Source organism: Nipponia nippon, unplaced genomic scaffold (genome assembly GCF_047370975.1).
Source record: "Nipponia nippon isolate SJK-2023a ecotype South Korea unplaced genomic scaffold, ASM4737097v1 scaffold_5, whole genome shotgun sequence".
Lineage (NCBI taxonomy): Eukaryota > Metazoa > Chordata > Aves > Pelecaniformes > Threskiornithidae > Nipponia > Nipponia nippon.
In genome coordinates this window covers 2443812-2457560 of record NW_028262369.1, presented here as the reverse complement: position 1 = coordinate 2457560, position 13749 = coordinate 2443812, and the positions used below count along the sequence as shown (strand labels likewise).

Below are 13749 nucleotides of genomic sequence, written 5' to 3'. Positions count from 1 at the left end.
CCCGAGCTCCTGCAGCCCCTCGGGGCTGTCCCCAGCCCCTTTTTGGCAGGAGCAGGATTTCATGGAGGAGGGAAAGCCGAGCATTGTGGCACTGTGGTGTCCCCAATCTGTCCCCAAAGGAAGGTGGCCCCGGGCATCTTGTCCTGGGCTGATTTGGGGCACCCTTGAGCCACCATGGGATACCAACCCCTCAGCACTGGAGGGTGCCCCCCCCCAAAAAGCCATGGGGAGAGATGGATGCCCCCATGGCTGGGTGCCATCCTTGGGGGGGGGGGGAAACGACACACAAAGCCTGACCCCGGCCCCCCGCGGCCGAGCGGCCTCCCTAAAACCAGTCCCAAATCCCCCATCTCAGCAGCAAGCTGAGCCCCGACGCGCTCGTAGCACATGCAGGCAGCACTGGCAGGGCTGAGCCTTTAAATATAGCCCAGCCGCTCAGCAGGAAACCTCGCCAGGGCCAGCATCCTTCTGCCTTTGCCTCCTGCCTGCTCCCTGCCTGCAATTCCCAGTGCAGGCAGCACTCCCCTGCCCACCCCGCAAGTCCCAGGTTCCCCGAGAGGGTCCAGCGGCCCCCAGGGGCCAGATCCAGCCCTGTCCCCATCCCCCCCCCTCAGACGTTAACGCCGGGACCAAGCTTCTAAAAAACCAAGTACAAACTTTATTTTGTTTCTTTACAAAGGCACGAGCCTCTTTTTTTTTTTTCCACTTTCTTAACAAAATAGAATAGCTTCTCAATCAACACAAAGACCTGAAAATCGTAAAAAAAATACAAAAAAAAAAAAGGGAAAGGAACCGAGAAACAGCTGCGGCTGGGGGGGAACCTACCAAATACCACCGAGGCTCTACACACGACTGGCCTAAAACCCTACAGCCGGGCGGGGGGCGGCGGGGGCGAGGGGGGGGACGCACAAAATGGGGACCCCCCCGCCCACCACGACAGACCCAAGCGACACAATCACAAAATAGAAAAGCTCTTCGGAGCTGACAGACCCCGCAAACCGGATTAAGTGCTTAAAGGAGGGATGGGAGCGGGATGGGGGGGGACGGGGATCGGGAAGGGATGGGGACGGGGATGGGGGTGTAAAATCAGCCCCCAAACCACAATCCCCGTGCTGGGGAGGCAGGCGTTGGAAATGCCGGGCAGGTGACACGTGCCAGCCCTCCTGCCTGTGCTCCGATGGGCATAATCCTGGGATTTTTTTACTCTCCAAAGGGGTTTTCCCTGCCCCATGCGGGGTGCGGGAGCCGTGGTGGGGCTGGTTGTACCCTGAAGCCGGGGGTCCCTGTCCCACCTTTGCTGCCGTGTCACTTGGCATCTCCCCCCTGCTTAAAAACGAACATTTAATTAAAAAAAAACAACACAAAAAAGGAAAAAAAAAACGAAATTAAGATCCCAACCGAAGGCCCTGGCCCAAGGGAACATCATTGGGAACGCCAGGGCTGCTGCCGGCTTGGCAGGATTCCCCGTGGGTCGGCGGGGGGGTGTGTGTGTGATAAAACGGGTGGGGGGGCTGCGACCCCCCCATCCCCAACACCCCCCCGCCGCCATCCCACTGCCCCCGCGTCCCGTTGTGGCCCCCCTCGAGCGCCCGCCCGCCCCCCCCGAGCCGCCCCCCCGGGAGCTGAAGGGTGACCTTTGCCTGCTTCTAGCACTCTGCTTTACAGTATTGGAAAAAGGTCATAAAAGAGACCCAAATCGCGTTGTATTTTTTAAAAATTTCAGCATATTCTCTGACGTTTCCCCCCCCCGCCCCGGCTCCCCTCCCCGGCTGCCGGCCAGGGGGTGTCAGGGCAGCTCCCCGTCCCCCGAGGGCTCTTCTTTGCTCTGGTCCATGGAGTCACTGTCGTTGCCCTCGGTGTCGGAGGCGGTGTCGGAGGCGGAGGGCTCGGGGCAGGCGCGCGCCGGCGTCACGATGACAGCGCGTCTCTGCTCCTCTTCCTGCAGCTGCTTCTCCTGCGTCCCCTCGATGTGCTGGATCGCCTGCCGAGGGCAACCACCGGCCGTCAGGACATCGTGTCCCCCGCTCCGACGCACGCAAGGGGGGTTAGGGACCCCCTAAAGCCCCCCTGCCGCCATCCTCCTCGGTCCCCCCCTTACCTGAACGATGGTGTCCAGGTTTTGCCGGGACGTGGAGACTGTGTTGATGACCGAGGACGGGCCCATGGTGACCACGGTGACGTGATGGGAGGGAGGCGGCGCTGGAACGATCACAGTGGGGTGGTGGGTGGGCGCTGGGGGAGCGTGTGATGGCAGGAGCTGGGGAGAGAAGCAAAAACCCCCCTGGTCAGCTTGATCACGCTTGTTTACGGAGCCCAAACTCCTTCCAGAGCCCATAAAAGCTGAAGCAGCAGCTCGGCTGCTCCAGTTCACCCATCCCAGATGGACGCGAGAGGATGCCAGCGGAGAGTGCCATCACCTTAGCTTTGGCAGAGCGGAACGTGAAGCATTCCTTGTATCCCGAAGGGGGAAAGATTTGGGCTTTTAAGCCAGGAGAGGCAAGTGCCAGCCCTCCCACCGCCCCGACCTGCGCAGCCAGGAACCCGCTGCACCCCTTGGAGATCCTCATTAAAACAGCGGATGGGAAGATCCGCCCTAGTAGTAGGCTAAGGAGAGTTCACCTAAAAATAGGCTGAACTTCCCCGGGAGGCGGCCGGCGGGGATCCTGCGGGGACACAGCTCCGCAGAAGCCAAAAGAGGGAGGAAGCTGGTTCTTCTCCCTCCCTTTGAAGCTCCCCAGGCCGGCATCCCCCTGGGCTGAGCTCGAGGGCGGCAGCGAGCAAGGACCAGGTGCCGGCACCACGCTCGCCTCCAGCACCAGGCTGGCGTAAGGCTCCCCCCACCGTCAGCAAATCCGACTGTGCCAGGGGAAAAGGCTGAAGGCTCCCATCCCTGCAGTCCTGCCCAGCAGCGCTGCCTGCCAGCTCGCCTGCTCCCCCTTTCCCAGCCTGGAGGGTGGCAGGGAGGGGTTTGGGGGTCCCCAAAACTCAGCGGGAGTCACCCAGTGAGAGGTGAACTCCCGGAGACCACGCCACCGCAAACCAGTCACTCTGGCACAGGGAGCATGAGCTGCATCAGCCGCTGGCGGTGGTGCCGTTGTGACTGCTGGCATCACCCGCGGACGCGAGGGATGCCCGTTCATCGCCCGAGGGCGAGGAAACGTGCCCGGCGGGAGCTGGAGCAGGACTACAGCTCACCGGAGCAGGAGCTGCTCTCCACCCGTGCCCAGAGCCTAGCAGGGAGGGACGTGGCACCATGGGGGGCGAGTTGGGGGCAGCCGCACCCAGCACCTCCCGGCACAGCCTTGGAAAGCTGCGGGCTCGCTAATGCCAAGCTGAATCCCTGCCCACCAGAAAGCGACCTTCCAGGTACAAAGCCCTCCGTGCCAGGGAACGGAGCCGCTTGGAAGCCGCCACAGCATGGTCCAAGCCATGATCCCCCCACAACACACGGGGTGCCCATGAGCGCAGACCCCTTGAGGGTGAGAGCCCAATTCCCCGAGGGCGAGAGCTTTGCTGGGACACTGGCGTCCGTCCCAGCCAGCCCTAAGGGATGGGAGGTGCCAGGCACATCACCGAACCACCCCGAACCCCTGTATTTCACCGCCCACGTGCCTGGCTGCACTGCTCAGGGGGCGGGAGGCTGTCGGGGTGTCCCCACGGGTGGGCTACGGCCAGGGTGGGCTACGGCGGCATCCGCGCACTCACCTGGGTTCGGATCTGCTGCTCGCGCTCTAGCTTCTCCTGGTGCAGCAACCTCACCTGTTCCTGCTGCTGCTGGAGCTGCACTTGCTGAGCGATCACCTTCAGCTTCTCGGGGTACATGTGGGCCTCCAGGGAGCGAACCTGCCGGCCGAGAGAGCCCTGACGTCAGTGGGGAGCCCAGCCTGCTGCTGGCACCGCACCCCCTGAGCCCCACCGGGCAGGGTCCCCGCGGGGTGGATGCAGCAGAGCCGGAGAGCCCATGGCCAAGCATGGAGCTGAGGTGGCCAGAGCAGATGGCCCATGACACTGCAACAGCGCCGGTGTCCCCGGAGGGCTCCGGCACGACCGTGGCACAGCCCGCTAGAGGGCGAGCCTGCCCTGTGCACAGCCAGCGCGGTGCCGCACAGGCGGCAGTGCCGCAGCCGGATCCGGCCCCGCGTGGTCTCACCTGCTCCTCCAGCATCATGCGGACCGAACGCTCCTTGTCCAGTTGCTGTCGGAGCTCGATCATCTCCCGCCGCAGATCTTCGGCCTTCTCGTCCTCCCAGATGTCCGGCGAACCGATCCCCTCGTCTTTGTCCTCTGCCCGTCGCCGTTTTGGGGAGGAACCGCTGAACTCCTGCCGTGGGGATGCAGCGTCAGGGGACGGGGGACTGGCCCTGATGCTCTCCCCACCATCCAGACCACGTCTGGGTGATGCCACCCCCTCAGCCACCCCCCAACACAGCTCCCTGCAGGGAAGGGGCTCCCTGGGGACACGGGCAGCACAAAGGGTCGATGCCTTCATCTATAGGGGCGGCACAGCCTGGGGGTGGGCAGGCTCCTGCGCCCTGTGCGTGCCCACCCCCTGGACCTCACCCCCTGCCAAGCTTGTGCAAACCCGCTTCTCACACCGCGACACCCAGGGCGGTTCAACTGGGCCACCCCAGAGCCGGAGCTGCCACCGGGCCGTACCCTAACATCCCAAATAGAAAATGGGACCCCAGCCCTTCTCTCCCTGCCAGGTAAGGGATGCCAGGTTGAATAGGGCTCCCCTGCTCTGCCAGGAGGGTGTGAAACATCTCCATTTCCTGGCTTTAGGGCAGAGGGTCTCGCCCTGACCTCAAGGAACAGCAATGACATCTCCTCCCCGGCCAGCTGGGACTGTCCCATCCCCTCCCGTCCCGTCCCCGGGGGCGCGGCGGCAGGCCCTACCTGGATGAACCGCTTGAGCTGGGTGTTCTGCTGCAGTAGCCGAGTCTTTTCCTGCTCCAGGGAGAAGATGTACTCGGCCGTCTGCTGGAGGATGGCCGCCTGCAGGAGAGCCGGGAGGGGCACGCTGAGGCAGGAGAGACCCCGGTGTCCCCCCAAGCCCCGCTCCTACCGAGATCCTTCCCTGCCCGAGAGGCAGCAGCACTGCTCCTTGCCCGGCCCCCGCATCTCCATCCAGGGTCTGCTTCACCCCCGGGTCTCCCCTGGGACTTCCACCACGGTGAACCTCCAGTTCACGCATCTCGGGAACCTGACCGGCTGCCGAGTGCCGCCTCCTTGCCCCGCTCCCCTCCGCAGCGGGGCCACCTCATCACCCAGGCACAGGCCACCCTGCTCCCAGGGCCTGGGGTGCTGTGACAAGCACCCAGCCCGCTCCAGGACACCAGGTTTGCGATGCACACCCACTCCCACCGAGGAAACCTCCCCAGGAGAGACCTCCATCGCTGAATTAACATATGCAAATACCCCCAATTACTCTTACAGCCCTGTCCTGCCCAACAAGCAACACCGAAAACCTCCACATGCAGGACTGGCATCCACATCGCCGCAGCCTCGGTGACGTCCCGCTCACCTTGCTGAGCTTCTCCCCGTCCGTGTGTGGGATGAGGGTTTTCAGAGACTGGAAGCCAGCATTGATGCTCTGCATCCGCCGTCTCTCGTTGCTGTTCGCGATTTCCCTGCGTATCCGCCGCTCCTGGTCCCGCTGGGTCTCCGGAGTCAACGGGATGTTGGCCAAGCTGCGAGAGAGGCATGGGGTTAGGGAGGAGGGGGCTGCACCCCTGCCGCCGGCTCGCCCCCGCCGTGTCCCCCCTCGTTTTGCAATGACGATGCCAAGCCACCACGGGAAACACGGAGGGGACGATGGCCATGGCGCTGGCGAGCACAAAAGCGGGTGGGTGGGTTTCTCCAGCCCTGTATCCAAAGCTCTGGGGGATGCATTGACCGAATGGCGGCCCCACTGCACCCCCCGGCTCGGACATGAGCGCCGGCAGCAAGCCTGAGCAAGGGGAGCCGAGGGGAAGGCAGGGCACGGCGGGGACCCCCAGGCGGGCGAGGGAGGCTGCAGGCCAGCCGGCTGTGTCCCCACGGGGCCAGCCGGTGTGTGTGGCCCCGGGAAGGCGGCTCCCTCCCTCCCGCCCCGCTGATGGCTTCCAGATGACAGCTCCCAGCAGAGAAGCCCCCGTCCCACCCCAAGCCGCAGCTCCTGCCTGCTTCCTGCCGCCGCCGCCTCCTCGCCCCCCGCGCCCTCGCCCCGCAGATGGGCCGGGAAATGCCTCCCAGAGTCGGCGACGCCGCCGGCAGCAAGCGGGGATGGCGGCGGGGAGGGCTCCGGCCGGCCAAGGCCAATGCCTATGGGTCCAGGGCACGGGGCCCCCCGAGCACAGCCCACTGCTGTGGGGGTCCAGCTTCTTCACCCACACCCCGCTTTTTCCCCGAGACAGCCCAAGGAGAAGGGTGACCAAATCTTGGCAAGGGTTTTGGATCACGGGGATGGCGAGCCCGCCAGGCAGTGGCCAGCGCCGGCAATTAGTAAGCCAAACACCGGGGCAATAGCTGGCCGTTACGCCAAACCGACGCGACCGGCAGCCCCTGCCACACCGCCGGCCATTTCGCCTCCCCGCTGCTGCCAGCAGCAGCTCTCTCCAGGGTGCACGCCAGCACCCAGCACCCACCGGCTGCAAGTCAGGCCGCCGGCGCCAGGGATGCCGCGAGGCACCGAAGACTAAACACAAGAGCCGGGCTGCCGGCGCGAGGCGAGATAAGACAGGCTTCAGCCTCCCGCCCAGGTGCCCGGTGGCTCCGGGATGGGGAGACGGGACCGTCCTACCCAGCGCCTTGCCAGCACTGGGCTGGAAAGCAAAGCCCAGTGTCCTGCCTTCCCTGCGAGGCCATGGAGGAACCGTGGAGGTTTGGGAGGTCTAAGGGGCAAAGCCAAGCCCTGCTCGCAGCACTGCTGTGTGCCCAGGCAGCACCCGGGGGCTCCCAGGCCACCCCATCGCCTGATGCGACCAGGGAACGCACCTCAACTCCTCCGAGATACACGGGGACAGGGAAAGATCCCAGCTCATCCTGGAGGGATGGGGACGGACCCCGGCTCAGCCCAGAGGGATGGGGACGGATCCCGGCTCAGCCCAGAGGGATGGGGACGGACCCCGGCTCAGCCCAGAGGGACGAGGAAGGATCCCAGCTCAGCCCAGAGGGATGAGGAAGGATCCCAGCTCAGCCCAAGGGGGACGGGGAAGGATCCCGGCTCAGCCCAAGGGGGACGGGGAAGGATCCCGGCTCAGCCCAAGGGGGACGGGGATGGATCCCGGCTCAGCCCAAGGGGGACGGGGATGGATCCCGGCTCAGCCCAAGGGGGACGGGGATGGATCCCGGCTCAGCCCAAGGGGGACGGGGATGGATCCCGGCTCAGCCCAAGGGGGACGGGGATGGATCCCGGCTCAGCCCAAGGGGCTGGGAAGACATCTGTCCCCAGCCGCCGAGGCAGTGTCCCGGTGCAGGCTGGCACCGGGTGCCAAGCACCCGCTGCACTGGATCCCTCCCGTGCAGCTCCCAGTGGGCGTCCTGGGGGGTGCGGAGCTGGGATGGGTGCCTGGGGGTCTGCCCCACTCGCGGGGAGCAGCCATCTGCCGCATGGACCAAGAGCTGCCTGCGGTGGGATGGTGGCACAGGGCTCCCATCCGGTGGTTGCTGTCCCCTGCCAAAAAACAGCCCCAAACTCATCCCCAAAACATGCTAAACCCCGGCAGGTCTCAGGGACGTCGTCCCTTCGTACGGGCAGGATCTGTCCCCCGACTCCCTGCAGTGGTGCCTGCTGGAGCTGGGGAGGTGGCTGGAGCACCGCTCCGGGATGTCGGACCGCCAGCCGTGGCCGTGCGAGGGCAATGGGACGGAGAGGCCCAGGACCGGGCAGCGCGGAAGTGGTTTCTTAAGTACCGGGGAAGGAGGAAGAGCCTGCTTCCTCGCCGGCAGACCTCCCGCAACCTGCCTCAGCTGCTCTTCCTGGGAAGAGACCTGAGAAGTGACAGCGAAATACGGAAAGGGGGAAAAAAAACATGGATTCAGAAGCTGGCGTGGCACCCAGCACCGCCAGGGATGGGGCAGGACAAAGGCAGGGGGAGCGGGTGGCACCCATCGGAGCCCTGGCACAGGAGAGAAGCCCCCAGGGTGTCCCCAGGCCAGTGCCGGTGCTGCGGGGTTTGGGTTGGGCGAGTAGAATTTGGTCCTTCCCGCCCCGGCACAGCCCGGCGGGGACGTCACGCTCGCCTGGACCTGGATGGAAACAAACCCACAGGGGTGTCAGAGCCGCCGCTGCCTGGCGAGGAGGCTGGGGGCTCGGCGGGCCCGTGGCAGACGCCTGCTCTGCCTGCTGCTGCCCACAACTACCGCTCTGGTTTGTGCTGGTGGGCAGGGGAGGCACGGCCGCGCAGGCAGGGCGTCCCCAAGCTTGCAGGCAGGGTTCCCCGAGCTCCTTGAGGTGACAGGCAGGACATCCCCGAGCTCGCAGGCAGGGTATCCCCGAGCTCGCAGGCAGGGCGTCCCCACGCTTGCACAAAGGGCAATCCCCAAGCTCACTAAGCTTGCAGGCAGGCTGTCCCCGAGCTCCCGGGCAGGGTATACCCAAGTTCACAGGCAGGGTGTCCTCCAGCGCCCCGAGCTCGCAGGCAGGGCAGCCCCGAGCTCCCACAGCTCCAGGCAGGGCATCCCCAGGGCTCGGGGCGGTGGAAAGGCAGCGAGGCTCCCCCCCAGAGCTCGGCCCCACACCGGTGGGGCCACGCAGCCCCGCAACACTGGGCAGGATGGTGCCCCATTTCCCTGCCCCAGGCGGTTGCCCTCCCACCCAGGCTACGAGCCCACCGCAGTGACTAACGTGGGGGGACCCCGCTGAAGCCGCCCCGCGTCCCTGCCCCACAGCTGCACCCACCGGGGGCCCTCAGGCGTGGGCACCCCGAGGCGGGGAGGTGGGGCAGGGCCGCGGGGGGGGCCCCCCCGTGGGGCAGGGCCGGCCCCACGGAGGAGCCTGTGGGCTGGGCCTGGAGGGACCTGGGCCGCCCCACACGTGGAGCGGGGCCTGGCTGCTGGGGGTTGCCCCACACCGAGCCCCGAGCTGCCCCACGGGGACCCCACGGGCCTGGGCTGCCCCACGGGCGTGGGCCTGCCTGCCCCCCCCCCCCCCCGCCCAGGCGCGGCAGGGCCCGGCCGCTCAGGGCCCCCCCCCCCCCGGCGGGGCGGGGCGCGGAGCGGGGCCGGGGGGGGATCCTCGGCCGCCCCGCGGGGCCCGCAGCACCGGGGGCCGCCCCCCACGCGTGGCCGGGGCCCGCCCGCCGCCGCCTCCCCGCCAGGCCCCGAGCAGCCCCGTGGCTCCAACCCCGTCCCCGCCCGGGGTGTGCGTGTGTGTACGGGGGGGGGGGGAGTCCCCCGATCCAGCGGGGCTCCCCCGCTCCCTCTCCCCGGGCTTTGTGCCGCCGCCTCCCCGCACTACATGTCCCGGCAGCCCCGGCCGCGACCCGCCTCCTCCGGGAGGGCTGCAGAGTCACGGCCAGGCCCGGCAGTAAACACACACCCCCCCCACCCCACGCACGCCCCGCCGGACCCCCCCCCCCCCTCCATTCAACACCCCTTCCCCCCTCCCGGGGCCCACCCGCCCCCCACGGGGGCCGCGGGCCCGGCGCTGCTCCCCCCGGCCCGGCGCGGCCGCCCGGCCCCATGTGCGCGGCCGGGACCACGTGCGGGCGGTGGGGCTGCGGCGGCCGCGCCGCTCCCCCCGCACCCCCACCGCCATCACCCCACCCCTTCCAAACCCTCCGAAAAATCCCATTTTTAAGCCTTTTTCCCCCGCCAAGCCGGGGGTCGTCCCCCCCACCACCCCGTCTCCCCCGCTCCCCCACCTGCAGAGCCCGCCGATGACCTCCTTCTCGGATTTCCTGAAGTGCTGCAGGGAGGGCACCTTCTGGGCCGGCACCATGAAGTACTCCATACCGGGGAGGAAGGGGAGGGGAGGGGGGGGGGGAAAGAAGCAACCGGGCCCGGCTCCGGTTCCTCCGGCTCCGGCGGCCTCTGCCTGCGGCTCAAGGCGGGAAACAGCTGGTGCGAGCGCGGCGGCTCCCGCCCGCCCGCCGCCGCCTCCCCCCGCCCCCGGCGGCGCCGCCTCCGCCAGCACCGGCCCATGTAAACAAAGGAGGGCGCGGGGAGGGGGAGGGGGGCGGGGAGGGAGCGATCCCGGCACCGCCACCCCCCCCCCCGGGCACGGGGCGGGGGGGCTCCTGTCCCGTCCTGCCTCCTCCCAGCCCACCCCGACCTCTCCTCTCCCCGTCCCGTCCCATCCGACCCCAACCTGTCCGGTCCCCATAACGTCCTATACCCATCCCACCTCACCCCATCCTGCCCTGGCTCCATCCCGTCCTGTCCCAGCTCATACTATCCCATCCCATCCTGTCCTGTCCCCATCCCGTCCTATCCTACCCTATCCCATCCTATCCTATCCCCATCCAATCCCATTCTGTCCTGTCCCTATCCTGTTCCATCCTGTCCTACCCTATCTTATCCTGACCTGTCCTGTCCCATCCCATCCCGTCCTGTCCCCATCCTGTCCTATCCTTACCCTATCCTATCCCATCCCATCCTGCCCTATCCCCATCCAATCCCATCCTGTCCTGTCCCTATCCCATTCTGTCCTGTCCCTATCCCATCCTATCCCATCCTATCCCATCCTATCCTATCCTATCCTATCCTGTCCTGTCCTGTCCTGTCCTATCCTATCCTGACCTGTCCTGTCCCCATCCCATCCTATCCTGCCCTATCCCCATCCCATCCCATCCCATCCTATCCTATTCTATCCTATCCTATCCCATCCTATCCTATCCTGACCTGTCTTGTCTCCATCCCATCCCCATCCTATCCCTATCCTATCTTATCCTGACCTGTCTTGTCCCCATCCCATCCTATCCCATCCTGTCATGTCTCTATGCCATCCCATTCCATCCTGACCAACCTCATCCCACCCTGTCCCATCCCATCCTATCCCATCGTGTTCTGTCCCCATCCCGTCCTATCCTACTCCATCCCATCCTATCCTACCCTGTCCTATCCCATCCTGCCCTATCCCCATCCAATTCCATCCTGTCCCCATCCAATCCCATCCTGTCCCTATCCTATCCCATTCTGTCCTGTCCCTATCCTGTCCTATCCCGTCCTGTCGTGTCCCCATGCCATCCCGTCCCATCCTGTCCAACCTCATCCGAACCTGTCCCATTCCATCCTGTCCTATCCTGTCCTATCCCTGTCCTGTCCTATGCTATCTCATCCTATCTGATCCCATCCTGCCCTATTCCCGTCCAATCCTGTCCTATCCCATACCATCCTATCCTGATCTGTCTTGTCCCCATCCCATCCTATCCTATCCCATCCTATCCTGTCATGTCCCCATCCCATCCTGTTCCATCCCGTCTGACCCTATCAGATCCCGTCCCATCTCATCCTGCCCTATCCCCATCCTGTCCCATCCTGTCCTATCCCATCCCATCTCATCCTGCCCTGTCCCCATCCTATCCCATCCTGTCCTATCCCATCCTGTCCTATCCCTAAGCTATCCTATCCCATCCTGCCCTGTCCTATCCCTGTACCATCTTGTCCTGTCCTGTCCTGTCCTGTCCTATCCTATCCTATCCTATCCTATCCTATCCTATCCCCATCCCATCCTGTCCCATTCCATCCCACCTCATCCCATTCCATCCTGCCCTATTCCCATCCTGTCCCATCTCATCCTGTCCCATCCTAGCCTTTTCCACCCCATCCCATCCCATCCCATCCCATCCCATCCCATCCCATCCCATCCCGGCCTGTCCTATCCCCATCCCACCCTGTTCCACTCCACCTGATCCCGTCCCATCCCATTCCAGCCCAGCCCAGCCCAGGCACCCTGCCCAGCACTGCCTGCGCCCTGGGGCTGCCGTGGGGCTCAGGGGTTTGGGGTGACAGGGGTGATGTGGCTGGCGGGGACCGGGGGGCTGGCAGGGACCAGGGGGCTGGCGGGGACCGGGGGGCTGGCAGGGGGGCTGGCAGGAGCCATGCAGGACCTCGGGGACCCCCCGGGCCTTGCGGGGGGCCGGGAGATCCCCACTCCCCCCCTGCCCAAATCCCCCCCCCCAGCACTGCCTGTGTGGGGTCAGGGCCACCGGAGCGAGGACACGGGGAGCCACCGGGGGGGGTGGGGGTCCCAGAGCCGGCCTGGCCCCCTGGGTGGGCAGGATCGGGCCCTGCAGCGCAGGGTGGGCTCAGCACACGCCCCCCGAGCCCCCCCAGCCCAGCCCCGCTCCGGAGCTGGCAGGACAGGTTCTGCCTGGTCCCTGCCTGTCCCCGTCCCGCTGGGCCCCTGCCCGTCCCCTCTGCGGGAGGCCTCGCCGCGGGGGGCTGGGGTGTCCCCCCACGGTGCGGGGACACCCATGTGTCTGTCCCCCCCCACCGTGTCTCCCCCAGGCTGGCTGGGGGCCAGGTGCTGGCAGCCAGTGTTCCGGCAGGATCCGGCCAGGCCGCGGCATCGCCCGGCTGCTCGGCGCGGGCAGTGGGCCACCATCCGGAGCTGGGGGGCACGAAGGGACCCCCGCCCTCCGCCGTGGCCCCCTGCCACCCGCTGTGGCCTCCTGCCACCCCTGGACCCCCCCCACCGCTGCCAAGCAGCCGGAGGGGTCCCCAAAACCGTGCCGGCGGCCATCCCTGCCTGCGTGCGGCGGGGGACGGGGGTGTCCCCGGGGTGCCCCGCATCCGGGGGGGCTTTGGGACGGGGGGAGCGGGGTGACGCTGGCGCCCGGTGAAGGGGCACCGGTGGCCCGAAGGGAAGGGGACACCGAGCCACCCAGTCACTGCCGCATGTCCCCGTCCCCACCGGGGCCACCGCCGCCGTGGGTGGCATCCAAGCCCCCCCTGCACTCACCCCCCAAACCCCACCTCAGCCCGGGGGCAGAGACATGGGGGTTCACCCCCCCCCCCATTTTTGGGGAAAAAAAAAATTTAAAAAAGAGGAATAAAGGAGGAAAACGTGGTGGCAGCGGCTCCGCAGCCGCCGGCCCGGGGAGGAGGGGTCACTGCTGGGGACACAGCAGCTCCCCCCCCGCAAAAAACCCAAACACGAGTGGGTTCAGCCCCCCCCCCCTCCCCGGGCCAGCGCCGCCCCCGCCGTGTGTCCCCCCATTTTGCGGCGGGGCTGTTGGGGGGCCATAGCCCCCCCCCCCTCGGGTGGGGCGTGCCCCCGGCCCCCCGCGGGGGCCAGCGTCCCCCCGCCCCCGCGGGCCCCGGGGAGGGAGTTCCCCCCGCCGGGGCGGGCTGCAGCATCCGGGCCGGCCCCGCCACATCCTGCCGCCGGAAGGAGCCGCGGCCCCGCCGCCCCGGGACACCCCCCCCTCCTCCCCGTCACCCCCCCCGGGTGACGTCATGCAGGGAGGCCCCCGCCAGGCGTGACGCCAGCCGCGCTCTGTGACGTCACGCGGCGGGCGCCGTTCTTGCGGGGAGGGGGATCCCCCCCCGGTGTGACCACCACCACCACCGCCCCCCCGCCGCCGTCCCCGGCCGCTCCGGTGGGCGCCGCGCCCCCCCCCCCCCCCCCCCCCCCGCCCCGGCCCCAGGGGGGGGGCACCCGGGCCCCCCCCGGGGGGGGCCCCGGCCCTGCGCCAGCACCGGGGTGACCTTGGGGGGGGGGGGGATGTCCCCGCGTGTCCGTGCGTGTGTCCCCCCCACGGGGCGGGGTGTCCCCCCCCCCTCCCCTCCGCCGTGCCCCCCGGTGCCCCCCGCGGCGGGGAG

The 13749-nt window shown here is 67.4% G+C and overlaps 1 protein-coding gene across 1 annotated transcript; it reads right to left on the bottom strand.

Annotated features, from left to right (window-relative positions):
• Positions 1 to 1621: 1621 nt before the first annotated feature.
• Positions 1622 to 10081, bottom strand: TFAP4 (transcription factor AP-4). The gene is made up of 7 exons (XM_087732702.1): positions 9846 to 10081; positions 5525 to 5690; positions 4897 to 4995; positions 4151 to 4321; positions 3706 to 3843; positions 2099 to 2257; positions 1622 to 1981 (listed from the first exon to the last, which is right to left on the bottom strand). Exons 1-7 carry the CDS (start codon positions 9932 to 9934, stop codon positions 1787 to 1789), a joined length of 1017 nt encoding a protein of 338 aa, XP_087588828.1. The 5' UTR covers positions 9935 to 10081; the 3' UTR covers positions 1622 to 1786.
• Between the last annotated feature and the right edge of the window lie 3668 nt (positions 10082 to 13749).